General features: G+C 52.1%; 2 protein-coding genes across 3 annotated transcripts; both read right to left on the reverse strand.

The window, feature by feature from the left end:
* Positions 1-2301: 2301 nt before the first annotated feature.
* Positions 2302-9578, reverse strand: Cldn15 (claudin 15). The gene is made up of 5 exons (XM_036172564.1): positions 9362-9578; positions 5241-5405; positions 3376-3457; positions 3168-3284; positions 2302-3080 (listed from the first exon to the last, which is right to left on the reverse strand). The coding sequence occupies exons 1-5, from the start codon at positions 9576-9578 to the stop codon at positions 2978-2980; spliced, it is 684 nt and encodes a 227-aa protein (XP_036028457.1). The 3' UTR covers positions 2302-2977.
* A 1873-nt stretch (positions 9579-11451) lies between these two features.
* Fis1 (fission, mitochondrial 1) lies at positions 11452-26107 on the reverse strand. Of its 2 annotated transcripts, none has more exons than XM_036172494.1 (5): positions 25823-26107; positions 15034-15166; positions 12503-12579; positions 11989-12094; positions 11452-11779 (listed from the first exon to the last, which is right to left on the reverse strand). In XM_036172494.1, exons 1-5 carry the CDS (start codon positions 25844-25846, stop codon positions 11682-11684), a joined length of 438 nt encoding a protein of 145 aa, XP_036028387.1. In that variant the 5' UTR covers positions 25847-26107; the 3' UTR covers positions 11452-11681. The 2 variants fall into 2 exon arrangements, with proteins under 2 accessions (XP_036028387.1, XP_036028386.1); XM_036172493.1 differs by lacking the exon at positions 25823-26107 and adding an exon at positions 15906-16061.
* Positions 26108-27521: the final 1414 nt, after the last annotated feature.

Consider the following 27521-nt stretch of genomic DNA (forward strand, 5'->3'; position numbering starts at 1 on the left):
AGCCAGTGGTAGCACATGCCTTTAATCCCAGCTCTCGGGAGGCAGAGGCAGATGGATCTCTGAGTTCGGGGCTAGCCTGGTCTACAGAGTGAGTTCCAGGATAGCCAGGACTACATGGAGAAACCCTGTCTCAAATAAATAAATAAATAAATAAATAAATAAATAATTTTTTAAAAGGAAAACTTTTGTTTTTAAAAGTTTCCCTTGGTCTTTCATAGTCACATAGTGACCGACAAAATGGAAACCCAACCCACCGATCATGCTCAATACAGTTAAGCGTTCAGTTGTGCGACTCGGCTCAGGTTTCCTGGAAGGAAAAGGAGAGAAGAGGCAGGCAGGGGAGTTGATGTAGTTGAGTGGATGCGGTATAGAAAAGGGTTGCTTGGCAGAACCCAGAGGCGGACCCTGGTCATCACTCAGTGCTGCAGAAGACACCTAGTCAGCTGACGTCCCGTCCCGTTCTCTCCTCCCACTGGACTAGAGGTTTCTCTCTAGTGGCTTCATTTTCTTTTTTTCTTTTGGTGTGTGTGTGTGTGTGTGTGTGTGTGTGTGTGTGTGTGTGTGTGTGTGTGTTTGCAATATATACATCTGGTGTTCTAGTTAGCTTCTGCTGTTAACTTGATACAGCCCAAAATTATCTGAAGGAGTCTCATTTGGGGGACTGGCTGGATCAGAATGGTGTGTGGGCACATCTGTGGGGATATTTCCTTAATCCTTAATCGCTAATTGATGAGGGAGGGTCCAGCCCACCGTGGCTGTTTCCATCGCTAGGCAGGTGGGTTTAGACACTATAAAAATACTACTGGAAAGTGCAAGTAAGCATCATCCTGTGGTTTCTGCGTGAGCTCCTGCCCTGTCTTCCCTCAATGATGGAGTGTGACCTGGGAATTAAAAGCTAAAATAAACCCGTTTCTCCCAAAGTTGCTTTTTAAATTTTATTTATTTATTTATTTGTGTAGCTTTGCACCATTCCTGGAACTCACTTGCTAACCCAGGCTGGCCTCGAACTCACAGAGATCCGCCTGGCTCTGCCTCCTGAGTGCTGGGATTACAGGCGTGCGCCACCACCCAGCTCTAAATTGCTTTTGGTCATGGCGTTTATCACAGCCAAAGAAAGCAGAGATGTCTTGCTCAGTCACTTTCCACTGTATTTGTTGAAATGGGGTCTGTCACTTTTACCTGTAGGTCGCCAGTCTTGCCAGGCTGGCCAGCCAGAGAGGCCCTGTCTTCATCACCCCAGTGCCACATATACCGCCATACCTAGCCCCCTCCCCCCATCTGTTAATTCTAGAAATAAAACTCGGGTCCTCATACTTGAAGTCACGTTACCAACTGAGCTAGCTCCCCAGCTTTTTTTAGACATGGTCTCGTAGCTAAGGATGACCTCGAACTCCTGATTTGCTTGCCTCCGTCTCCCAAATGCTGGGATTACTGGTGCACCACCACACCCAGCCTCCTTTTCTTTTCTTGAACAGGTACCAGCTCTACTAGGTCCACATCACACTGCTCACAACACAGCATCCCCACCAAACCAGCTGTGGATATACACGAGCCTTTTTCTGGAAGATTCCACAGCTTTCCCACAGGAATGTGTACATACCGGGCCCGGCCCATCCTTGATGACCACACTCAGGCCCAGGTGAAACAAACAAGATGCTGTCCCAGTGGCTCCTTTTTGAGGATCCCATACCATATTTTGGTGTCTTACTTTCTAAGACTTCTAAAATGCCGACATCCACGCTCTTGGGTATCATTTTCTTAGTCTTCTCTTACAGAGTTTCCGCCTATATTAAAATATCTCTATTAAGGGACTGAAGAGATGGTTCAACAGATAAGAGCCTTGCAGCTCTGACAGAGGATCAGGGTTCTGTTCCCAACACCCACATGGGTCAACTCACACCCACCTGTAATTCCAGTTCCAGGGGATCCGGTGCCCTCTTTTGGTCTTCAGACACCTGCAGGCACATGGTGCGCAGAAACACACGAAGGCACACACACATGCATGTAAATAATGCATCTTTTAAAATATCTTTATTAAACCCCAAATCTAGCTCAAACACACAAACTCCTGTTCTAGACCAACTGCTCCTCTGTGCAGCTGTAAGAAAACAGGTTAAGAGTCAAAAGAGAGAGACTATTAGCTGGCCGGGGGTGTCCCAGCTAACAATAATTCCCTGAGGTGGGTGACTCTGAGCGGTAATTAGCTATTCTCCTTTTCAACTCACTTGCAACACCTTTTTGTTAAGAGCGTGCACACGTGTGTGTGTGTGTGTGTGTGTGTGTGTGTGTGTGTGTGTGTTGTTTGTGCATGAGCCTGTGTGCCTGCAAAGGTCGGAGGAGGGCTTCTAGCACCCTGCTCTATCATGCTTCACTTTATTCCTTTGAGCCAGGGTCTCACATTGAACCTTGAGCTGGGTTGGAAGCCAGTAAGCCTCAGAGAGCCTCCCCAACTGCGCTCGGGTTACAGGAATGTGACCATGCCTGGCTTTTTACATGGATTCTGGGGATTTGAACTCAGGTTCTCATACTTGTGTGGCAGATGCTCTAACTCACCGGACCATCTCTCCAGCCCCCTGGCACACTGTTTCACTGGATGAGACAGCTCAGGTGGACAGTCTTGACAGTCCATGGTTGGAAAATGTAGCCCCTTATGGGCTGCAACTTCATGACCCCCAAGCCCTGAACAATCACAATATACATTTATTCATACACATATTTATATGGTGTCACAAACTGCAGACACCTCTGTCCCCTTGGGTCCAGCTGTAGGAGGCCATGCAAGTTGCCTCCGCAGCTTCTGTTCCAGGGAGATGCTGGAGTGCGGGATAAGGTGTGCCCAGAGCAGGTCGTGGCTTCCAGGCACAGGGTGGAGCCTGGAAATGGTCTGTCCTGAGGTTATTAACTGGAGAGTGGTCTGAGGGTCCTGGGGACACTCTTCTGCTGGGGACAAGAAATGGTGTCCACCAGGCCAGACCTCCTACACGTAGGCGTTTTTGCCATATTTACCAAAGCTGATGTCAGTTTCATCTGAGGTGGCTTTGGGTACCACAACTGTAGAAGCCTTGTAGGGAAGGCCAGTCCTGTGGAATCAAGAGGAAGGCAGGGTCACGGGTGGTCATAGCACATTATAGTCCTCAATCCAGTCCTCCACCCACTCGTCCCCTCACCTGGTGGCTGGCTCTTCCTTAGAGGTGCAGCAGCAGGTGGAAAAGAGACAGATGCCACCCAGAATGGAGAGCAGAGAGGCACTCCAGCCCAAGTAGAGGGCGGGACCCAGCTCATACCTGGAGGAGTGGAAGAGGTAAGTGCCAGCCCAGAGGGGCCGGGCCGAGACCCACTCACCCACTGTCCCCAAGGGCAGGGTTCCTCACTTACTTGGTTCCAACATACAAGGGGTTGAAGAAGTCAGTGGTGATGTTGATGGCGTACCAGGAGATAGCCACCATTCCGCAGGCCCCTGGAGAAAAGGATGGAGGATCGTCCTAAAGGCCCTTCGTGTGGCCACAACCTCTCAAAGCAAGTGAGCTGTGAGGAGCCTGAGGGACAGGCCATCACGTTCAAGAGTAACAGTTCCTTCCCCCTGTTCTAGCCTGCCACTCAGACGTGTTCAAACTGCAATCTTCAGGCCACTTGAAGCCCAAGGTATCTTACTTTTTTTGTTTGTTTGTTTTTTGTTTTTCGAGACAGGGTTTCTCTCTGTAGCTTTGGAGACTGTCCTGGAACTCACTCTGTAGACCAGGCTGGCCTCGAACTCACAAAGATCCACCTGCCTCTGCCTCCTGAGTGCTGGGATTACAGGCGTGCGCCACCACCGCCTGGTACATTTTTTAAGACAAGCTCTTAGGAAGCCTAGGCTGGCCTTGAACTCACCACATAGCCTGGCATGACCGTGATCCATTATAGTTATGAACCGCCACACAAGAGTTTACTCGGTGGGCTCTGTGCACGCTAGCCCTCCAATATACCGAGGGACTAGGGTGGAAAGAAGATTCCCTGGGAGACAAGGAGGGTGGCCATGCCTAGGTAACAAAGATGGTGAACTTCTAAGATGGCTGGCTTCTCCCTCCCTCCTGGACTTGAGATGAAAGCCTAGCAGCGGAAAACAAAGGCCTTGTGGACTCCCTTTTTCCCCTGCCAGCAGTCTTTCCTGGATGAGCTGACAGTTCAATGCTGGATCAGGACATGTTACGCAACAGCTGAGGGCCAATCGGCCATCCTGTCTGTCTTCAAACCAACCAATCCTAAAGGAGAAAGGCTCTTCAGACTTAAAGGTCCTGCCTTTGAAAAGACACGGGACTTTTGCCTTCCCAATCCTCCCTCGGCTTTGCGGAGAGTCTTTTTCTGTGTGTCGGCTGCCTTCGTGTGCTTCCTCATCCCCAATAAACGCCTTTCTTCAACTGCTGAATCATCTGCTGTGTTCAAGGTTTCTCATCTGCGACCTGTCCAGCTTGAGGTTTTTCTCTGCCTCTTAATTCTTTAACTGGCAGAGAAAGTGAATCTGATCATGACCCCTACATGGTAACCATACCCATCTTGAAAGCCCAGCTGTCCAGAAAGTCTTTCCTACCCACTGACATCCCTGTGGCTTATCACCTCCTCACTGCCACACTGGCTAAGGGACCTTTCCAAACCTTCAGATCTAGAAAACGGGAAATACCCACCCCGTCAGGGTTTTTAAAAAATGACTACTGTTCTTATTTTGTTATTTGGGAGTGGTATATGTGTGTGAGTGCAGATGCTCATGTGGAGATCCAAGGGTAACTTTCAGAAGTTGGTTCTTCCCATCTAACCCTGGATCAGTCTTGGGTCATCACTCACCAGCCCTGCATGGTTTATTGTGAAGGACTGTGTGCAGAAATGTAATAAGCTGAACAGTGATAGGCCATCAGTAGCAGTGTGTGTGTGTGTGTGTGTGTGTGTGTGTGTGTGTGTGTGTGTGTACATGCTCTGTCTCTGCTCCCTCCCAGTTGTAAGTTTCAAGAGGAAATAGCCTCTCAGGCCTGGCTGGGATTTGGCTCAGCTTTGAGTAGGGCAGCCTTACTCTTGGACACTGGGTTGTGGTCTAGAGATTTGCAGAGTACAGACAGAGTAGGGTGAGGGGAGAGATGAGTGAGAGGGGACAGGGGTCAACCCCAAAGGGAAAGGTGAGGCAAGCCCTGAGAACAGGAGATGAGGACAGAGAAGCCAGGGGCTGTGGCAAGGGCCTCCCCCACCCATGCATCCCCTTTCTCCCCCATTACCAGCAAGTATGTGGAGGGTCCCTGCAATGGCCAGTATCTTGGCCTTTCTGGAGAGATCGATGTTCCCCACGTTGGTGCAGCGCAACCCCACCATGCCTAGAAAGAGGCCCAGGAAGCCCAGGAGGATGGCGGTGATCATGAGGGCACGGCAGCCCTGGACATACCCTGGGGAGTGTGCAGGGGTGAAGCCGTCAGTCCTTTCCTTCCACACACCCCCACCCTCAGAAGGCATGCTTTCCTCCTGCACCTAAACACTCCCAGCAACTCCCCACTTCAGGATCCATGTCAACCTCCCTCCTTATCCTTATCCCTTTTGTTCAATCTAGGATCCCTCCCCCTGTACCCCCTCTTCCCCTGCTGGGGTGCCACTGTTGAAACCTAAAAAAACAAAACAAAAGACCAAGCCTCATGTAGCCAGGTTGGCCTCATACTTGTTAAATTGCTGAGGGCGACCTTAAGCATCTGATCTTTTGCCTCCAAGTGTTGGCATGACAGGCACACACCACCAAGCCTGGTTTATGTGGTACTGAGGATGCACCCCAGGTGTGGGTAAAATTCCTTCCCTGGGGGAATGTCACCAACATCTACCTCTTCTTCTTGAGGTCCCAAGAACAAACTAAAGTAGGATTCCAACAAATATCACCTTGGGGGAACAAGTGAGTTTACTGGGCTGCCTCACAGAGAGCATGGGTGAGCACTGGCAGAGGGATGGCTGACCCCAAGGAGCCACAGCAGAAAGTCTTCACCCAGCATGGACGATGGCTCCCATGGGCACATAAATGAAGCCCCGTTTCCTAGTCTCTGCTCAGCCTGTATAGTCTAGACTCTCCCTGAGATCCCAGGCCCACACGCAATTAAGGCGGAATTGCAAACAAATGGTTGGGAGGGGTGACTGGGAGGTTGGGGTGAGGGTTCAATGACTCTTCCCATCCTCTCGTTTTCTGAGAGAATGTCAACAGTCCACAAGCCTGCCTCTGGTGGACTCTAGCAAGCAGGGCTACCTGATCTCACCAGAGCTTCCGGCCTGCTAGGCAAACACAATACTAACTGAGCTCCATCCCCTGCCTGTTTTTGTTTTTATTATTATTTTGGAGACAAGGTCTCACTTAAACCAGACTGGTGTCTTGCTAGGTTGCCAAGGATGATCTTGAGGTAACTTTTGATCCTCCTGCCTCAGCCTCTGGCTTGCTGGGATTACAGGCATGTGCCACCCTACCCAACACCATGCACATGGTTGGAGCTGAATTTCTTCTGGAGTAACCAGCAGGGGGCAGCAATGACTCAGGGCAGAGGGTCTAGGGCCCCGGGTTGTTGCGGGGTGGGGAGACGAGAAACCTGGGCCTAGGAACCCATCCCAGTCAGTTCAGCCCATAATCTTTTGGTGACTCAGTTTCTCTTTTCTCAAAGATGAGGGAAGCTGCTGGCTTCTCCTGTTTTTGACGGTTGCCAAGCACTCTCAGGGACCTTGTACCCCTTTCCCAGGTGGGGCACATGGCACTGTGTTGAAGGCAAAAGGCTTGTGTCTCTGCCAGGAAGAGATGAAGTAGCTTGGAGTTAAGAGGTATGGAGGAGGAGGGACAAAGTTCTCGGAGAGGACATTATGACTCCCGGCCACACCTTCTAGAAAATTCCCCACCAATCCTTTTTTTTTTTTTTTTTTTGGTTTTTCAAGACATGGTTTCCCTGTGAAACAGTCTTGGCTCTCCTGGAACTCACTCTTAGACGAGGCTGGCCTTGAACTCAGAGATTCGCCTGCCTCTACTTCCCGAGTGCTGGGATTAAAGGTGTGCGCCACCACCGCCCGGCTCCCCACCAATTCTTAATGTTCAAACAATGTTGATGGACAAAGGAACGATGACTGAAGGGCCAAGAGGTATGTGGATCCATTGGTGGGACCATGGAGAGGTGACACAGGTGTGAAGTCATGAACGGATAGTTGGGCCTGGCTGGGTGAGCCATGTCAGAAATCACCAAGGCACTCAAGAGGTTGAGATGAGAGGGCTGCAAGCTTGGGACCAGCCTGGGTGTCTCAGCAGGCCTGTCTCAAAATGAAAAATAAAAAGGGACTGGGCTGTAGCTCAGAGTGAGAGCATTTGCTTGCAATCCCTCAGTGAGGGGCTGGGGCGAGGCTCAGTGGGAGAGCCCCTGCCTAGAATCCCCCAGTGAGGGGCAGAGGGTAGTTCAGTGCTTGTTTAGCATGCATATGGTCCTTAGTTTAATCTCTAATACTGGCTGCAAAGAAAGATAGGATCCCCCTTGGGACTCAGCAGACCACAGAGGAATAAACTGGTCCTCAGCCCAGACAGTGAATTCAAATCTCAGCTTCCTGTCCACTTCCTCTGCCTCTAGGCAGGGTTGCTTTAACTCTGCAGAGTGGTCCAGCTTTGACAAAAATGAGGTTAATGATGTAAATATTTCTGAAAAGCATAGATGTCCATAGGGCGGGGGGTGGGGGCATCATCCACATAAAAGGAGAACTGGATACAGTAGTGCACACCTGTAATCCCAGCACTTAGGAGGCTGATGCAGGAGGATGTTTCCGAGTTTAGGACCAGCCTAGGATCACATAGTGAGATCAGGAACCAGACTACATAGCAACACTGTGCCTCAAAACACCACACATACACACACACACACACACACACACACACCCCACAAACCAACCCAAGCCAAAAAACACGGAAGGGAGGTGACAGGAGCCCTGGAGGCCTGGGGATCTCAAGGCCTTCTATCCTCCATCATCCCCAGCAAACTCCCATGTGACTTTCCTCCAAACTAGTGTTCTCTTGCAGGCAAAGAGCGGTGACACCATGTAAGGCCCTTCTTTGGTGACCAGGCTCACAGCAAAATGGCCTGTACGCCACCAGAGATGCAGCAGGCTGGCTGGGCACTGAGTTGCCCACATCTATGGGCCCTTCTAGGCACTTATTGCTCTGAGTCTGGGGTCCAGGATAGACCAGCTTTTCCAAAGGTTTGGGGTGAAGCACAATCAGAGGTCCCGGAGGATGAAACCCTTGCTGACAGATACCTCAGGAGATCTGGGGAGAGAGGGGTGCTGGAGATCCACTACTGCTCAGGACATCTTCCAGATTCGTGGGGCTATTTCAGAGCATTCACTTTCCCATCCTGGGCTGGTCTCAGAGTATCCCACCCACTCATCACCTGCAGCTGGGTTTCTAGAAAAGTGAGACCGTAACCCAGTGACAGGAACAACCAGGGAGGGTTCGTGGTCACCGACTCTTAGTCTTTGTAGCACGGGGGAGACTAGGAAGTCCAAATGGACTCTTTGGGGGATATGATGGCAGGTGGAGCCAGGGAGGGTTGTTGTGCAGGAGAGCAAGAGACAGGTAATGTCGGCAGCAAAGAAGCGCCAGGCCCAAGTTAGAGCTGCAGGCTGCAGGCTGCAGCCATGTTAGGACCTTCAAACAAAACAGAACAACAAAATCCACACTCTGAGGCCCACATACACATGCACGTCCACATAACCACCTCTCCAGCATCCACTCAGACTTCCCAGGAGACTCTCCTTCAAAACAAGCGAGCTGTGTCCAGCCTCCCCCCCCCCCAAACCTCTGAGTTCAGCAGGGCAGGTAGACCACAATCTGTGGCCATCTAGAGAGCTGCTAAGGCTGGCAGCCAATCCACCAAGATGGTGTCTTGTTTTCACCCCTGCCAACTGAGCAAACCCTCCCCAGAATAAAGCACTAAAATATACAGCCAACATCCCATCCACGCCTGCACATGTCGGGGCCTCATGACCACCTGTGCACTGGCACCGTGATTATTACTCTTGGCTTGCAGATGGCCACGACCAAATTTATTCCCTCATTCATCTGAGGCCTGGAGCTAGCAAAGGCCTGGCTTGCATCTGGAACTTGACTTAGCTGGTAGAGCATCACATATGAAGGCAGAGAACCATGTGTGTGAGAGAGAGAACACTCTCCCCTCCATTCAGGCTCATGCAGAACTCTTTGCCCAGAACTGAGAGCTTCATCTGAACTTATATCATTATGGTGCCCAAAGCCAGACCAAAGGCAACTACATCCACCCTCTCTGCTAGGATATCTCCACCTGGCCACCCAACCTCCCTCTGCCCCCTAAACCCCCCCTTCACCCCATACCAGAGAGGGCCAACATGGAAGGGAACTCCCAGCAGTTGGAGACTCCCATGGAGTCGGTGGCACAGCTGTACCACAGGTTCTCAAAGATGGTGTTGGTGGTGATGACATTCCCATGGACGGTAGACACTCTCCAGTAGCTGTTTGGTAAGGTCACTCCTAGCATCAGTAGTCCCAGGGCTGACATGAAGAAGCCGAAGGTCTCCACAGCTATAGACATGCTGGGATGCAGGTCCCCCAAGGGGCTCGAGCCCCAGGGATTGGGTTAGAGGTGGCACCTCCAGGTGAATTCTGGGGGCTTTTGGCCCGAAAGAGATGCTAAGGAAGACTGAGGAGGGAGAAGGCAGCCTGTCCAGCTGCGATCCCTGTCTGCCTTCTTCTGGAGCTCAGGTCTGATTGTCTGGGCCCAGTCTCTGGGACTCTCTGCTTCCTGGCAGGTCAGAGGAATGAGCCAAGCCCGCTCCGCTCAGCAGCTGTTGACTGTGATGGAGGGAATAAACGGGCCAAAAGTCCACCCCCTCCCCCGGCCTAGCCCGGGACTCCCCGCCCTAGGAGGGGGGAGGTTGGACTCACTAGGAGATTCAGGGATACAGCCAAGGAGCAGCCCCCAGGGATCCATCAGGAATCCAGGGGAAGTGGCCTGTCTCTGACTCAGCTGTCACCGGGGTCAGGGAATAAAATCAGAGGGACAAAGAGTTTTAGGTAACTGAGAGACCAGAGTGTCAAGAGAGAAGAAAACTTTCAACAGGCCCACCACAGGCTTCCATGATGGATTAAGAGACCCTGAGAGCAACCTAAGACACTGAAGACCCTGGGGTTGGGACACTTTAATCTCCGAGCCACCACAAAGGTTGATTACGGGGTGACAGGAGCTCTGGAATCCCGCCAACCGGGTTCCCAGTAGACTCCAACATTATCAAAAAGGACCCTGGGCTTGGATTTTTGGCTCTCAGCCTTGTTGACACAACATTATTGGCTTCTTAGGTTGTAATGGAAGTTGGGACCACAGATCACAGCTCCCGGCAGGGCAGGCATACTCCTATTGCCCCAGCGGTTGGTAATTGCCCTGGATCTGAATGCCGTGGGGCTGAGGTGAGGCCACTAAACGCTACTTTCCTCCAAACTTCCTGAACTTGAATTGTCCCTCCCGGATCTGACCTTTGACTCTACGGTATTGAGTTTGATCTCGCTGCCAAGGGGCCAGGGGCCCAGGGTTGAGGGATGGATCACAGGTCTAGGGCACGATTCTGGTTAATCTCTCTACCTATCCACTTAACTGGGGACTATCACCAGTTCTATTAATTAATTCTGACAAATGGAAACTCACCCAATCCTGGCTGAGCATAATTTCCTTCTTGGCCACTTCTTGCTTGGCAAGTTGGCACTAGGGTTCCCTTTCCAGAATATGTGAGGCAGAGCTATGCCCTCTGTTGCTCCCCATCCCCACCTTTTCTGGCATCAGGCTCCCCCGGGCTCCCCTCAGGTACCTCCTCCCACCCCCTAGCAAGCCTGGCAGGGGCTCTGGAATGACGAGTATGCAGAGAAACCAAACAGGCCCACGCACAGCCTGGCACAGGGGGCGTGGGGTGAGATCTGTGAGATCTCTGCCTCCCATCCCGCAGGCTGCCATTGGGGAATCCTGTGCCCAGCAGCCCCCACAGCCCCTGCCATCCTCACACGGCTTGCTTCCTCTCTCTACGTCATCCATCCATGTCCCCCCCTAAGGAGAAGGACTGGGTAGAGGAAGGGGAGGGGGCGGGAGGACAAAGGGAGGGAAGGGCGGAGGTTTTCGGAGGAAGCCCAGTGGGGGCCCCCTGCAGTGGAAAACTCCCAGGCAGCTTAGTGGGTCAGAGGAGACCACAGTCGTAAATCCTAGGCTGCTGTTCCCTCTTCTGTTTGCTGTTCTCTTCCAGGATTCTGGGGCGATGGAAAAGCCATGTCCTCCTAGGCCTGTTCCTGCGTCGAGGATTCAGGATAGGGAGGAAGGAAGGGTGTGGGCTGGGATGCTGGCGAAGGAGCCTGGAGGGGGTAGTGGGGGCCACAGTGCACCCAGAGAACCTGCTCCTCCCTCAACAGACGCTCAGACACAGAGGTTCCCAAGCCACAGCCCAATTTTATTTACACTCATTGCAAAGCATGACTTAGGACTGAACAACAGGTGTTGGGGGTGGGGTGGGAGGTTGAAGGTCACGGAGGAGGCTGTAGAGGTGGATGACGAGGGTTGGGGTAGACAAGGGAAGGCCATGATGAGGATGGACAGGACCCTCTTCCAGTGTCCCCAGGCTCCCAGGTGTGCCAGGGCAGAGAGCGGGTGAGGCTATCTTCAGGATTTGGACTTGGAGACTGCTAGTCCAATGAGTCCAGCCAGTCCCGCCACACCCAGGGCCATGCCACCAACAATGGCCATGCCTACCAGTCCATCTGGAAAGGAAAGAGGGGGGCCGTGAGCAGATCAGTCCCGCCCCCGGGGCCCCTGATCACACTCCCCTCCACAGAAGAGGGGTACCTGGACCCAGAGTCTGGGGGCTGGGACTCCAAGGCTACAGAAACCCTGGGAAGGTAGGTGTGATAAAGGGCTATGTGGGGGTGTTCCCAAGGGCCCCGGGCATGAGGGACGAGAGGCCTGTCACCTTTCTTCATGGCCTTGTCAATGAGGCGTTCCAGCTCCTTGGCCTGGTTGTTCTGGGGCTCAGTCTGCAGCAATCCTCGCACATACTTTAAAGCTTTCTCATACTCCTGCAATCAGAGGGAAAAACACCTCACACCGTAGGCTCTTCAGCATGCTCCTCTTGCTAGCTCCCACCCAAGGGTGTCCTTCTCTGGCCCCAGCTCAGGCTCATCCTTCCTCCTCCATTCCTGCTACAGCCCCACCCCACAGAGTAGAGTCCACAAACAGCCCAGCTGTGGGGGGGTGATAAGCTAGTGGAGATAACAGCAACAGGCACGAGGCTGCACCCCAATCCTGACGTCACCACGGTCCCCACACCCTGATACTCCCTCATCTTCCCTTAGAGTCTGTCCTGGAATTATTCTGTACCCATGCACTTACCATCGCCCCAGCCCACTGCCCTTTGCTGGCTTCCTGAGGGCCAGGGCGCAGCCTGGGGGGCAATTTGCATTGGGAAGAAGGGTTCTGCACCTTACCTTGAGACGATAGTTGCCCACTGCCAGGTAGAAGACATAATCTCGCTGTTCCTCTTTGCTCCCTTTGGGCAACAGCTCTGGATGGGGGAGGGAGGGAGAGAAAGATGGATGCTCTCTTTTTAAATTCACATTTATTTTATGTGCATTGGTGTGTTGCCTGCATATCTGTGTGAGGGTGCTGGGATCCTCTGGACCCGGAGTTACAGGATTGTGAGCTGCCATGTGGTTGCTGGGAATTGATTCCAGGTCCTCTGGAAGAGCAGCCAGTGCTCTTAACTGCTGAGCCATCTCTCTAGCCCCTGGATTCTCTAACACTGGGTCCCCCGGGTCCTGCCATGCTGATTCAATCTATGACCCTGGGAAGGTCACTGTCCTCGACCTCCATTATCATTTTCTACCACCCTTAGCTTTCTAGTTACAGCCCTGAGCAGCGTGAGCCCCCCAGACACCTGTAGCGGATGCGGGGATACCAGTCGCACGGATGGGTGCATCCCTATGGGCTAGCTCTGGGTGTCACTGCAAGGTCACTCCCTGCCTCACATTTGCAGTCCCTCCTTTGTGTCATCTAGCCGAGGATGACCAGGACTTCTTTCTAATCCTCCTGCCACCACCTCCTGAGTGGTACAGGACCTGGCCTGGTTTATGCCATGTGGGAGCAGAATGGAACCAGCGTTTCATACTCAGTAGACAGGCACCCTGCTGACTGGGCTTTTTCCCCCTTTCCCTGAGACAGGCTTTCTCTGTGTAGCCCTGGCTGTCCTGGAACTCACTCTGTAGCCCAGGCTGGCCTCGAACTCAGAGATCCACCTGCCTCTCTGCCTCCTGAGTGCTGGGATTAAAGGCGTGCGCCACCACAACACGCCCCCTTCTCTTTTAACTCAACTTTACCGAGTGACCCTCACCTGAAATTGTTTTCATTTTCTCTGTATGTGTTTATGTGATAGGAGTTAAGATAGCGACTCAGAGCTGAGATGGCTCCGTGGTTAAGAGTACCAGTGGCTCTTCCAGAGGACCAGGGTTCAATTCCCAGCACCCACATGGGAGCTCACAACTGTCTGTAACTCCAGTTCCAAGGGACCTGACATGCTCACATCAATGCACATAAAATTTAAAAAAAATAAAAAAATGGCCGGGCGGCGGCGATAGTGGCGGTGGCACATGCCTTTAATCCCGTCACTCGGGAGGCAGAGTCAGGCAGATCTCTGTGAGTTCGAGGCCAGCCTGGTCTACGGAGTGAGATCCAGGACAGGCTCCAAAGCTACACAGAGAAACCCTGTCTCCAAAAAAAAAAAAAAAAAAAAAAAAAAAAAGACAGGGACTCACTATGTAGCCCAAGCTGGTTTCATACTCTCGATCAGGGTGCCTGAGCCTGAGTGCTGAAGTTACCGGTGTGTGCAACCATACTTCGCCGCTAGGTAGTTGTGCAGTGTTGAGACCTTCTCGGTGTCTGTACTGAGCCCCCAGTGGGCTCAAATGTTCCAAGACCACCTCTACTGTTGTGTCCTACTACACAAGAAACCTGAAGAGTCCACAATGATCAGAGTCGAGGGACAGTATTTGCTTTGACAGGGCCCTGGAGCTCCTGGACACCTCAACTCCAAGCACTATGATGGTTGAGGCAGGATTCAGAAGTCGGAGCTCCCTGAGCTATACAGAGACCCTGAGTCAAACTCAAAAACAGCTAAATGACATAGGCATGCTCTGTCAGTGCAATATTGTCCCTTGATTGCCTCTGGGATTATCCCAAGATGCCCCTCAGATTCCAAAATCTACAGATGTAAAGGCCCTTATACAAAATTAAACAGTATTTGCATAGAATCTAGTTGTATTCCCCAAAGATGCTTTTTTGAGACAGGGAACTCAGGTAGACCAGGCTGACCTCGAATTTGATCTGGCCTTGAACTTCCTGCCTTCATCTCTGCAGTCAATGCTCTACTACTGAACTATATCCCCATGCCTCTACCTTTAGAGTGCTGGGATCATGTGTCCCGTTAGCCCCTCACATATTTTACATCTAGAACTTTCTAAATTACTGTTATCTAATACAATGTACATGCTATAGTAACAGCAATTTAATAACTGAACAAGAAATGTTTTGTGGACACTGTGGGTGTGCAGACGCAGGCACAGAGGCCAGAGGCCCTCTCTGCCCATTCCCTGGAGAAAGGGTCTCCCACTGACCCTGGGGCAAAGATCGCAGCAAGCAAGCCCCCAGCAACACTTCATTCCTAGTGTCTCTATATACAGGTGCTTGTGGCCACACTCAGCTTTTTTCGACGGGTGCTAGGGATTTGAACTCAGGTCCTCATACCTGCACAGGAAGCACTCTGAGTCATCTCCCCAGCCCGAGAACATGTATTTTTTCCCACTTGAATGAAGGTTCGGATGTTGAAATTGGGGATATAGAGATTCAACCTAGTCCTTTGCTGCTGTGAATTTACTGGTGGCTCCTGGGTGAGCTATGAGGTGAGGAGGGCTCCATGCGGAAAGGGATCCTGGACGGGTGAGGTCAAGGGGACCCAGCGCCTTACCCTCCAGGAGCAAGATGCCTTTACGGATGTCGTCATTGTATTTGCTTCGCACCAGGCACCAGGCATACTCAAACTGTGTGCTTTTGGAAACAGAGCCTGCTGCCTGCTCAGACTGAAATTTCCTTTCAAAATTCTGTCAATAGAGAAAAGAGGGATCAGTTAGAAGCAGAGGGTGTCCACTATTTCTCCGGCCGAACTTGGTGTCCGAGTCCCAGCTAGACCACACTTTCCCGTGCGCCGCCTTGGTACCCAGGCTCTGTGCCCTCCCCTCACAAGGTCCCCGCACCCAGCCCCTAGTGGTACCAAGAGGAGACGCCACCTGGTGGCAGCTGCGGGCACTGCTCCCAGACCAGCTGACCCCAAGTAGCTGAACTGTAAACATACTGTCCCAGCAGATAAATGACCTTCTACGCGGACTTCGCTTAAGGCTGCTGGTCCCGTCCCACCTACTCTTTTGAGCCTGGATCTGCCTTACCTTAATTCTAGAAATGGAAAGAAAATACCGCTACAAGGATGAGGGCTAACATGCAATGAACCATGCCGGACTCAACACTAGCAAAAGCTCACGCCGGTGACTGTGCTACCTCATCCCTTGCACGAGTACTCCAAATTCCCAACTCTGCATCACTCTTAACCCCCCAAGACTCCAGGCCTCAGGTCTGAGTTGCCGAAACCCTGGAAACTACAACTCCCATCAGGCCGAGGGATAAAGCGCAGGTTCCCGCAAGAAGCAGGACACCGCAGAGGCTGCTGGGAGCCGTAGTTCGGCTTCCCCAGCAAGCCTAAGCCGGCAGTATTCGGCCTTGGTCAGCTCTCCTCGGGAACAGTCCTTTCCGATTCTGCCCTCCTCCTTCCTCTGGCCCGGGCCTCACCTTCAGATCCTCCACAGACACCAGCTCGTTCAGCACCGCCTCCATGTCCACCGCCCCTGCAAGTCTCGCACTAAGGTCTCTACTGGGCCACGGTCTCCATGGTCCAGTGGCAGGGGCGGAGAGGCACTTCCGGCATGGGCTTGTGGAAGCCCCGCCCCTTCCTCCTGTGTCTGGGGCCGGAGGTGGCGCTAGCTAGCTAGAACCTAGGGCCAGTCTGACAACCCCTCGCTGTGCCGGATGTGTGGAGCCCTGGAGGCTATTTATCCTCAACGTTTGCTACAAAGTTCTTACGGGTACCTGGGGCCCGTACCCGAGGGCCTTGGCTTACAGACTGCAAGAGGATTTGGTCATCACTCCCCGCAGACTTGGGGCGCATGATCACAGCGGACACTCTAATGAGATTACGAAATGCTGATGGGGCAAGAGGGGTAGTTCGGGGGTTAAAGGCCCACACTGCTGTCGCAGAGGAGCCAAGTTCGGTGCCCAGTACCCACACTGGGTGGCTCCTAACTGCCTGGGGTTCCAGCTCCAGGGGGATCCAGGGCCTTTTCTGACCTCCCCTGGCAACTGCACTCCCGTGCATATGTCCTCACGCAGACACATAGGCATACGCATAATTAAAAATAAAACTTAAAAAAAAAAAGAGAGCAATAAGTGGTGACTTCTTTGGACATTTCATCTTGACCTTTAGGCACACAATAGAATTTAAGGCTCAAGGACTCAACATGCTTTTTTGTTGGTATGTTTTTGAGACAGTGTCTTACCATGTTGCCCTGGCTTGCCTTGAACTCAGATCTGCCTGCCTCTGTCTCCCAAGTGTCGGGATCAAAGTTGTATGCCACCATACTCAACATCCTAATGCATTTTTTGTTGAGTAAAATATTAAGAAAGTTATTACCAAACCCTTTTCTTTGGTTGCACAGTTTTTCCTCCCTCCCTCCCTCCCTCCCTTTCCTGTGTTTATGCTCCTGTGGAGGCCCAAAGTCAACCTTGGATATCACTCCTCAGGTGCCAGTCACCTGGTTTGGGTTTGTTTTTTGAGACAGATTCTTTCACTGCCTTAGGGTTACTATTGCTGTGATGAAACACCATGACCAAAACAATGTGGGGAGGAAAGGGTTTATTCGGCTTACACTTGCATATCACAGTTCATCATCAAAGGCAGTCAAGACAGGAACTCAAATAGGCTGGGAACTTGGGAGGCAGGAGCTGATGCAGAAGCCATGGAGGGGTGCTGCTTACTGGCTTGCTTTCCCTGGCTTGCTCAGTCTGCTTTTTTGTTTGTTTGTTTGTTTGTTTTCCGAGACAGGGTTTCTCCGAGTAGTTTTGGTACCTGTCCTCAATCTCGCTCTGTAGACCAGGCTAGCCTCGAACTCACAGAGATCCGCCTGGCTCTGCCACCCGAGTGCTGGGATTAAAGGCGTGTGCCACCACCACTCAGCCAGCCTGCTTTCTTATACAACCCAAGACCACCAGCCCAGGAATGGAATCACTCACAATGGGCCCTCTCCCATCAATCACTAATAAAGAAAATGCCTTACAGCTGGAGCTTACGGAGGCATTTTCTCAACTGAGGGTCACTCCTTCAGATAACTCTAGCTTGTGTGTCAAGTTGACAGTCTAGTCAGCATACTCACTGTCCCCTGCCCTATGATTCTGAAACCCCCAGTGATCACAGACCCTCTGCATCTACAGTCCCTGTTACTCCTACCCCTGCCCCTTGCTTATTGGCTGATTCATCCATTCATAATCGACTATTTCCTATGTGCTGCTCACTGTTGATGTACAGGGATTGGCACTGATAAACATAAAACTCCTGTCCTCGTGCATCTTACATGGAGGGGTGTTAAAATACATAAAAGCAGGGTTGGGAATGGTGGTGCATGCCTATAACCCTGGCACTTGGGAGGTGGAGGCAGGAGGAGCAGAAGTTTAAGGTCATCCTTTGTTACACAGCAAGTTCAAATCCAGCCTGGGGACATGTGGCTCTGTGGGGAGCCTGGCAATTCAAGGCTTTCTCGGAGGCCCGGATTAAAGGACAAAGGGGATGTCAGTTCTGTGTCATTGTCCAAGAGCAGACTCTGCAGGCTGGGGCCTGTGCCTCGAAGGAGTGAAGGGATCCTATTCCCCTTGGGCTGTGGCTCTCAATCCTCAGCAGACGTACATGTTTGAGCTAGTCTGTATTCTCTTTGCCCACATTGTCTGATTTAGCTCTCTGCTACTTTAGCCCATTGTCCCCTTAAAAATACCATATAAGATGCTGTATTTCTTAATACACTTGCTTAGCATAAGTCATCACCTTATGCAAGACCTCCCCATCCCAGCTATCTGTCTTCTTTTTCTCATCTCCAGTCTTGCCCCTTAGCACCTTTATTTCTGTGGGTTTAGACCAAGACTCTGTCTTTAAACTTTTTTTAAATTTTATTTTATGTGCATTGGTGTGAGGATCAGATCTCCTAAAAGTGGAGTTACAGACAGGTTTGAGCTGCCATGTGGGTGCTGGGAATTAAACCCAGGTCCTCTGGAAGAGCAGTTAGTGCCCTTAACCACTGAGCCACCTCTCCAGCCCCCCAGACCCTGTCTTTAAAATAAATGAAAAATGAGCTACAGATGGCTTAGTAGTTAAGAAAACAGTCTGGCCAGGTGTGATGATTGCAGGCCTTTAATCCCAGCACTCAGGAGGCAGAGGCACGTGGATCTCTGTGAGTATGAAGCCAGCCTGGTCTACAGAGTGAGTTCCAGGACAGCCAGGGCCATGTAGAGAGAACCTGCCTCAAAACACCAAAATAAATAAAGGGAAAAAGAAAACAGCCTGCTCTTCCAGAAGACCTCAGGTCGGGGGTTTACAACCCAGTTCCTTTGGCCTCTGGGGGCACCTCCACACATGTACACAGAGGTACACACACATATACACATAATTAAAAATAAATCTTTTTTGTAATGAAAAACAAACAAAACCCAAAACATTGTAACAAAGTGATATATATATTTGGCTTCTGACACAAGGTTTGTAAGATCCCTGGTTTTTGGTGTTTTGAGGCAGGGTTTTTACTATGTACCTCTGGCTGGCCTGGAATGGCCTACATAGCCCCGAATAACCTTAAACTCTTAGAAATCTACCTCCTCTGTGCTGGGATTAAAAGTGTGTGCTACCACACCCAGATAAGATCCCTGATGGGAATCATGGGAACATCTTAGTCCTGAATCCCTCGGATCTTCCTGAGGGGTGAGAACAATCTTCGTTCTCATGTGGTGGATTCAGGTGGGTCCTAGGTAGTTTCAGGATGGAGGTCGGTCACAGAACACAGTTCAGATGAAAAGCTTGGAACTTTGTGCCTTACCCACACCTCACTCATTAAGGGAGTGAAGTCTCTATAAAAGGCTCTCAACTGCAGTCCAGAGCTCCTGGGCTGGTAATCACGTGGAAGTATCATGAAGACCGTGCTGAATTACCCTCTATCCCCACCCACAGCCCATGCACCTCCTCCAACTGGCCACTCCCGACGTGTACCTTTCCTAAGAAACCAGAGATGGCAGGTGCTCCCCTGAGTCCCTCGGCTGTTAGAGCTTTTTATCCACCCAGAAGCTCCAAAGCTGAAAACTAGCCACTCAGAAGTGCACGTGGCAACCTGGGGCTCGGAGGGTGTCTGAAGCCGGCAGTATCCTGAAGAACGGCGCTATTTGACTTGTGGGTTGAGAGGCCAGCACAGGGGGACAAGCACCAGCACTGAATTTTAGGACAGACCCTAAAATAGGATCCACAAAGTGGAAAATCTCTTGGGATCTAGAGGAGTTGAACCAAGTTGGTGTGAAGATGTTTGAGAGGAGAGAAATCGTTTTCTTGTTTAAATGGGGGCTTGGGCTGTAGCTCAGTGTGCAGGGTGTTGCCTAGGAAGCATGAGCCCGGGGCTGGTCCACCAAAAGATGGCTCCGTCAGTAATGCTGCTTGCTGCAAAGGCTGAGTTTGGTCCTGGGCCCCATGTGGTGGAAAGAACCAACTTTCACCAAGTGGTCCTCTCACCTCCACACTCAGACTGTAGCATAGGTGAATCCTCCACAAAAAATGGACAAATGTGTGTGTGTGGCAGGGGGGGGGGAGCCCCCACAAACAAAAACCAAGCCCACACAGGAACTGAGGGAGTTGAAAGCATGATGAAAAGTTACAGGACAGGACCCAAGGAAAAGGAGGCTGCTGTAGGAACTGGGTGATGCTCACAGAGGGCGCAGAACCCTGGGACAATGACACAGAGGAATGAGCAACCAAGACAAACGGGAGGATAGTCCAGGCAGACAAAGGCAAGGGCAGACTGGGCCTGGTGGTTGTGAGCCCCAAATCCTAGCTAGAGCAGGAGCAGGCAAGAGGACCACAGGTTCAAGGCCCACCGGGCTTACAGAGTGACTTCCAGGGAACTTTAGTGAGACCACATCTCAAAATAAAGAATAAAAGGTGTGTGTGTGTGTGTGTGTTTCAGTGGTTAAGAGGACTTTATTCTCTTGCAGAAGACCCAAATTTGGTTCCCAGCAACCACAATGATTCCAGGGGATGTGACATACCCTTCTGGTCTCCAAGGACACCTGCACTCATGTGCACAGCACACTCTCTCTCTCTCTCTCTCTCTCTCTCTCTCTCTCTCTCTCTCTCTCTCACACACACACACACACACACACACACACACTAAAAATAAAATATTTTTAATTAACTTATTTTATGTGTGTGAATGTTTGTCTACATGTATATATGTGCACCATGTGTGTGTCAAGGGCCTTCAAAAGTCAGAAAAGGGGATCAGATCCCTCAAAACTAGAGTTATGGATGGTTGTGGGTGATGTGAACTGAACCCAGGTCCTCTGTAAGAGCAGCAAGTGATCTTAACTGGAGAGCCATGTGGCAGAATATTATTTTAAGGTGTGCTACTTTTGTTTATGTTGCGTTTGTTGAACTCTGTGAAGCTGTGTTACTGTGCCTGTATAAAACATTTGATGGTCTAATAAAGAGCTGAACGGCCAATAGCAAGGCAGGAGAAAGGAGAGGCAGGGCTGGCGGGCGGAGAGAATATATAGAAGAGAACTGAGGAGAGATGAGGCAGCCAGAGAAGGAGGAGGACTCCAGGGGCCAGCCACCCAGCTATTCACACAACCAGCCACGGAGTAAGAATAAGATTTACAGAAGTAAGAGAACAGGAAAAACCCAGACTCAAGAAATAGACAGGATAAGTTAAGAAATGCTGGCTAGAAACTAAGCCAAGCCAAGGCCGGGCATTCATAAGCTTCCGTGTGTAATTTATTTGGTAGCTGGGTGGCAGGCCACCCCCAAAAAGAGAAAAATCCCCCAACAATAGAGCCATTTCTCCTGCCCCAAATAAAATAACCACAAAAACAAACAAGAAACAAAGACAACTAAAGCCAGGTATGGTGGGGCATGTCTTTAATTCTAACACTGGAGAGGCAGAGGCAGGAGGATCTCTATGAGCTTGAGGCCAGCCTCTTCTATGCAGTGAGTTCCAGGCCAGCTAGAGCTAGATGGAAAGATCTTATCTCAAAAACAAACAAATGAGGACGTAACCTAGTCATAGAGCACCTGCCTAGAACCCCCAGTGAGGGGCTGGGGTGTGGCTCAGTGGTAGAGCCCCTGCCTAGAATCCCCCAGTGAAGGGCTGGGGTGTGGCTCAGTGGTAGAGCCCCTGCCTAGAATCCCCCAGTGAGGGGCTGGGGTGTGGCTCAGTGGTAGAGCCCCTGCCTAGAATCCCCCAGTGAGGGGCTGGGGTGTGGCTCAGTGGTAGAGCCCCTGCCTAGAGTCCCCCAGTGAGGGGCTGGGGTGTGGCTCAGTGGTAGAGCCCCTGCCTAGAATCCCCCAGTGAAGGGCTGGGGTGTGGCTCAGTGGCAGAGCACCTGCCTAGAATCCCCCAGTGAGGGGCTGGGGTGTGGCTCAGTGGTAGAGCACCTGCCTAGAATCCCCCAGTGAGGGGCTGGGGTGTGGCTCAGTGGTAGAGCCCCTGCCTAGAGTCCCCCAGTGAGGGGCTGGGGTGTGACTCAGTGGTTGAGCACCTGCCTAGAATCCCCTAGTGAGGGGCTGGGGTGTGACTCAGTGGTTGAGCACCTGCCTAGAATCCCCTAGTGAGGGGCTGGGGTGTGGCTCAGTGGTAGAGCACCTGCCTAGAATCCCTCAGTGAGGGGCTGGGGTGTGGCTCAGTGGTGGGGCACCTGCCTAGAATCCCCCAGTGAGGGGCTGGGGTGTGACTCAGTGGTAGAGCACTTGCCTAGAATCCCCCAGTGAGGGGCTGGGCTGTGGCTCAGTGGTAGAGCACCTGCCTAGAATCCCCCAGTGAGGGGCTGGGGTGTGGCTCAGTGGTAGAGCCCCTGCCTAACATTTGCAACTGTCTGGGTTCTATCCTGAGCATTTGCAGCTGCCTGGGCTCTGGCCCTAGAACTGAACAGAAACAAGGACTTGAAGTCTGACCAGCAGGGAGTTGGTGAAATTGTGAGGTGACCAGGTTGACAAACAAGTTTTTGCCTTGGCAGACCGGTGAACACCCATTCAACTCCTCCTCGGGGTAGGCCTCTTGAGCCATAAGGAAACGGGTTCTAGAAGGTTGCTTTTCTCATGTGTGTGTCTAGTGCACATGACAAGGACCATGACACAATTACGGAGATCAGAGGACGTGTGTGTGTGTGTGTGTGTGTGTGTTTGTGAAGCTGGCTCTCTCCTTCCACCTTTCCATGGTGGAGGGGGTCAAACTCAGGCACCAGGCCTGTTCAGCAAGTTCTTTACCTACTGGGCATCTCTCCAGCCCTGGACCTCAGTTTTAACCTCAGTCCTGCCTTAAAGGAGGTGTTTGCCCTCTTCATTTTTTCCCTCCCTCTTCCCCTCCCTTCCCAGTCTCTAGCTCAGGCTGGCCTCAGACTCACCAAGTAGCTGAGGATAACCCTGAATGCCTGATCTTCCTGCCCCCACCTCTCGAGTACTGGGATTACAGGTGCGGTACCAACACTTGGTCTGTGTGGTGCTGGGCAGTGAACTCGGGATTTCAAGCATGCTAAGTGAGCACTCTAAGGACTGAGCTACACGCACCGGCCCCTAGCCCCCTGCAGAACGCTCTTCTACTTGCTTTGAACCGAAGCTGCCTTCAATTCTACACCAGGTTCCCACTGCCACTTCAGATGAGGAGAGACAGTGCGGGCTGTGCTTACCGCCAAACAGGAGGGAGAGTCTGCGTAAATCCCCGTGTACAGTTTAATTACTCCTCTATAACAAAACCTAGGCCTCAGTCTCTATTTTTTTTTTTTCTTTTCTTTTCCAGACAGGGTCTCACTATGTAGCCCTGGCTGCCCTAGAACTTGCTACATAGCCCAGGTTGATCTTGAATTCAGAGAGATCCACCCGCCTTTGCATCCCTGGGATGAAAGGATTATGCCACCATGGCCGGCAAGTGTGTCTGTGTGTGTGTGTGTGTGTGTGTGCGTGCGCGCGTGTGCGTGTGTACCATGATGTCCACATGGAGGTCAGAGAAAAACCTGCAGACCTGGCTCTCTCCTTCCACCATGTGGTCTTGGGGATCCAACTCAAGCTGCCAGGCTCGGTGGCGAGCACCTTGACCCACTTGCCCCTGTTAGGCTGCTGACTATGACCAAAAGCAATTTAGGGAAGATGGGTTTACTTGACTTATCCACCCCAAACATTGTCCATTACTGGGGGAAAGCAGGGCAGGAACCTGGAGGCAGGAGCTGATTCAGAGGCCAGGGAGGGGTGCAGCTCACTGGCTTGTGGCTTGCTCAGCCTGCTTCCATATAGAACCCAAGACCACCAGTCCAGGAATGGCCCCATCCACAATGGGTTGGGCGCTTCTACATCAAAGTCCAAGAAGATGCCCCACAGACTTGCCTACATGCCAATCTGATGGAGTCATTTTCTCAGATGACCCTGGCTTGTGACAAAGAACTAACCCGCACACCGCTGAGCCATCTTCCCAGTCCCTAAGTTTGTAATTACTTGCTCACCACCACTAACTGGAGGCTTCACCTTAATCAGTAGGGGAAGTAGGAAGGCACAGTGCAGGTTAATTCGAATCCCCAAATGGGTGAAGCAATCACCAGCACCAGCACCCCCAGTTCTCTAGAAACTGTAAATCTGATTTCATCCTCATCGCTAGTGGCTGTTTGCTCTGTGCTATTTTTCAGTGTGTAATCAGCCACTTGGGTTGATGATGGGATAAATCCTGGTCTCCTGCCTTGGCCTGGGAGGTACAGAAAGGCAGGATCTAGATCTGTCTGCTCTTACTGAGCCCAGTTTACCCCTGAACCTAGTAGGCACTCAAGTCATAATTATTGAGGAAACAGATTCTTGCCATTGTTAACTTTAAAAACAATTTTTTTCATTTTGTGTACTGGTGTTTTGCCTGCATGTATGTATGTGTACCACATACAGGCCTGATGTCCTCAGAGGTCAGAAGAGAGTGTTGGATCCCTTGGAACTAGAGTTCTGGATGGTTGTGAATCACTATGTTGGGTAGTGAGAATTGAACTTGGGTCTTTTGCAAGAGCAACAAGAGCCAACTCTCCATCTCCTCATTTTAAAAATTATTATTATTTGTTCACGTGTGTGTGTGTGTGTGTGTGTGTGTGTGTGTGTGCCATGTGGAGGCAGAAGCTGACATCCAATCCCTTCCACTATTGCCCCCAACCTTATCTTACTAGACCAGGTCTCTCTCATTGAGCGAACCCACTAAACTGGCTAGTCTGCCCTGGATCCACCCATCTCTCCTGCTCTCCCCACAGATGTGCCCATTCACATCTGGCTTTTATGTGGGTGCTGAGGATCTAAACTCAGGTCATCAGGCTTGACAGGAAGTGCCTTTATGGACAGAGACATTTCACCTGCCTCCCATGTATATGTATGTACACACACACACACACACACACACACACACACACACACACACAGGAGGCAGGGTCCCAATAACCCAGGTTAGCTTTGAAGTCCTGTTTGTACTGCCTCCACTTCCCAAGTTGGGATTATGGGCATGTCCATCTTCATTATTAACTTTCTGGGACGTTCTGGGAAAACGTTCAATGAAAGGAGAAGCAGAGAAGGCAGGCTCGAAGATACTCATCTTGTATCACCTCAGAGGGAAACCACCGGGACCAGTTTTATTAAATGATACTACAGCGGGGTTAAACAACATGAGCATATTGGCTTCGGACCTGTAGATGGGAATATGCAAAGAAAACCAAAACTTTTTCCAACTCTGGCATGGGCGTGGGCAGAAAGGGCAGGGACATCGAAGATCCGTGAGACTAAAGGTAGGCGCGGTCGGGACTCTGGGCCCCTCCCTCGAGCCCATGCGAGCCTACTGGCAGGGGTTTGCTCAGGAGTGCCCAGCAAACCCCCCTGACCAGGACTCCGCTTCTGATGCTCTTCCAACCTTCAGTTACTTTCCCTCCACTTCTCAGCTGCTCTGGCTGTGCGGTAATTTAAGATGTATTATCGAGAGTAAATCCACTCACACACTATTTCTTAAGCAGCTACTACATGCCAGGCATTCTTCTCACTGCTAGGTGGGAGCACAGAACCCTGGAAGTTCTCATGGAAGTTACACCGTAGTGGAAGAGCCCGGACAGCTTATGAATACACATTATATAAGAAGGCCGTTCCTGCTTCCAGCCCGTCAACACTATCCAACCCAGCCTGGCACCCCTGCATTTCATGTCACATTAGGAGCACTCATGTCCTTATTAAAACACCACCTACAGCCAAGGGTGGTGGTGGTGGTGCATGCCTATGACCCTAGCACTTGGGAGGCTGAGGCAGGGGGATTATTGAGGCTGAGCTACATGGCAAGACTTTGTCTCAAAAAATAATAATAAAATACTACTCAAGACAGTGCTTGAATGTCTCAGCCCTCAGGATCGACCCCACTTACCCACGCAGTCTCATCTCTGGGCATCCACGTCCCCTGCACCCGAGGATGATCCCATGACAGCCTCCTTCGGTTTTATCCGTAGCGACCTATCAACCAGAGTCCTCCATCCTGCACCGCACCAGGGCTAGGGCCGGGGCTGTCTCTGCAGGCACTCTGGGGGTCCACCCCTTACCACGCACTCTGCAACCCTGCACGCGACAACCCCTGTGTCTCCTTTCCGGGGAAATGACAGCCACCTGAGGACAGCCTCCTGGCAGAAGGAGCTAGGTGGGCGTTACCGGAAGCACGCTTGGGACCCCTCTGGGAGCCCGAACTTCCGGATTGGCGCCTCCGCAGGGGCTGCTCTAGGAAGCCGGCTCGGTGACCTGGAGGACCGGGAGCTGCTCCATGGGGAAGAGGGAGTCATTGCGTCTGCGCAGTAGCTGCCCTCTGCAGGGAGGCGGGGCCGAGCGGGGCCAAGGGCGGAGAGAGAGGGCCGCACGGGCCAGTGAGCGCACGCTGCTCCACGAGGGGGCGGGGCGCCGCGAGGAGGGCGGGGCGCCGCGAGGAGGGCGGGGCGCCGCGAGGAGGGCGGGGCGCCGCGAGGAGGGCGGGGCGCCGCGAGGAGGGCGGGGCGCCGCGAGGAGGGCGGGGCGCCGCGAGGAGGGCGGGGCGCCGCGAGGAGGGCGGGGCGCCGCGAGGAGGGCGGGGCGCCGCGAGGAGGGCGGGGCGCCGCGAGGAGGGCGGGGCGCCGCGAGGAGGGCGGGGCGCCGCGAGGAGGGCGGGGCGCCGCGAGGAGGGCGGGGCGCCGCGAGGAGGGCGGGGCGCCGCGAGGAGGGCGGGGCGCCGCGAGGAGGGCGGGGCGCCGCGAGGAGGGCGGGGCGCCGCGAGGAGGGCGGGGCGCCGCGAGGAGGGCGGGGCGCCGCGAGGAGGGCGGGGCGCGACCTGATACTGGAAAGAGGGTCTCTCAGTCTATCAGATTTTTAAAAGATTATTTTTTACAGACCTGCAAGACGACTCAGCAGGTACAGGTGCTTGCTGCCAAGCGTGATAACGTGAGTTCGATCCCCGGGTGCCATAGGCTCAAAGGCGAGCTCTGACTGCCGCATGTTGTTCTCTGACCTCCATACATATACACCGTGTGGTGTGCACACACACACAATAAATAAAATGTGATAAAATAATTTATTATTTTAAATTCGGGTGTATGTGTGAGTGGCGCACATGTGTGTGCGTGCCTGTGGAAGCTAGAGGTCAGCCTTGGGTTTCTTCCTTCCCTCTTTACTTTTTGAGAGGGTCCCACTGTGAAGTCCTGTCTGGCCCGGGATGCCATATGTACATCAGGCTGGCCCCCAACTCACAGAGATCTGCCTGCCTCTGCTTCCCCAGTGCTGGGATTAAGGGTGTGCATCACCATACCATGTGCCCTTTCACTGAGCCTGTGTCAGAGTTTGATCGAGGCGACAGGCCTAAGTGTTCTTTAATCAGAACAGCTGAACACAGTCTCTCCTTGGAAGTGGGACAGTGGGGATGGCGCGGGGGCCCTTAAGGTTTTTCAGGAGACCTTAGGGATTCCATCCGCAGGTCAGTTCCCTCCGGTGTCAAAGTGGTAGATGACTGGTGGGTTTGGTGTGTGGTTCTCCTTATCAGTCAAGTCAACGCTCCTGTCCAGAGCTTTTCAGTCCACCTGAGGCTTTTTAGGTAATTAACCCTCCAACCT

Source organism: Onychomys torridus, chromosome 22 (genome assembly GCF_903995425.1).
Source record: "Onychomys torridus chromosome 22, mOncTor1.1, whole genome shotgun sequence".
NCBI lineage: Eukaryota > Metazoa > Chordata > Mammalia > Rodentia > Cricetidae > Onychomys > Onychomys torridus.

Excerpts from the sequence above, each read along its gene's own strand:
- Cldn15 (XM_036172564.1), bottom strand. The coding sequence starts at position 9,578 with ATGTCTATAGCTGTGGAGACCTTCGGCTTCTTCATGTCAGCCCTGGGA. Across the intron at positions 5,406-9,361 it reads TTCCATGTTGGCCCTCTCTG|GGTATGTCCAGGGCTGCCGT; the intron begins GTATGGGGTGAA and ends CACACTCCCCAG. Across the intron at positions 3,285-3,375 it reads CCCTTGTATGTTGGAACCAA|GTATGAGCTGGGTCCCGCCC; the intron begins GTAAGTGAGGAA and ends CCACTCCTCCAG.
- Fis1 (XM_036172493.1), bottom strand. The coding sequence starts at position 15,950 with ATGGAGGCGGTGCTGAACGAGCTGGTGTCTGTGGAGGATCTGAAG. Across the intron at positions 15,167-15,905 it reads TGTCTGTGGAGGATCTGAAG|AATTTTGAAAGGAAATTTCA; the intron begins GTGAGGCCCGGG and ends CTCTATTGACAG. Across the intron at positions 12,095-12,502 it reads TGGGCAACTATCGTCTCAAG|GAGTATGAGAAAGCTTTAAA; the intron begins GTAAGGTGCAGA and ends CTCTGATTGCAG.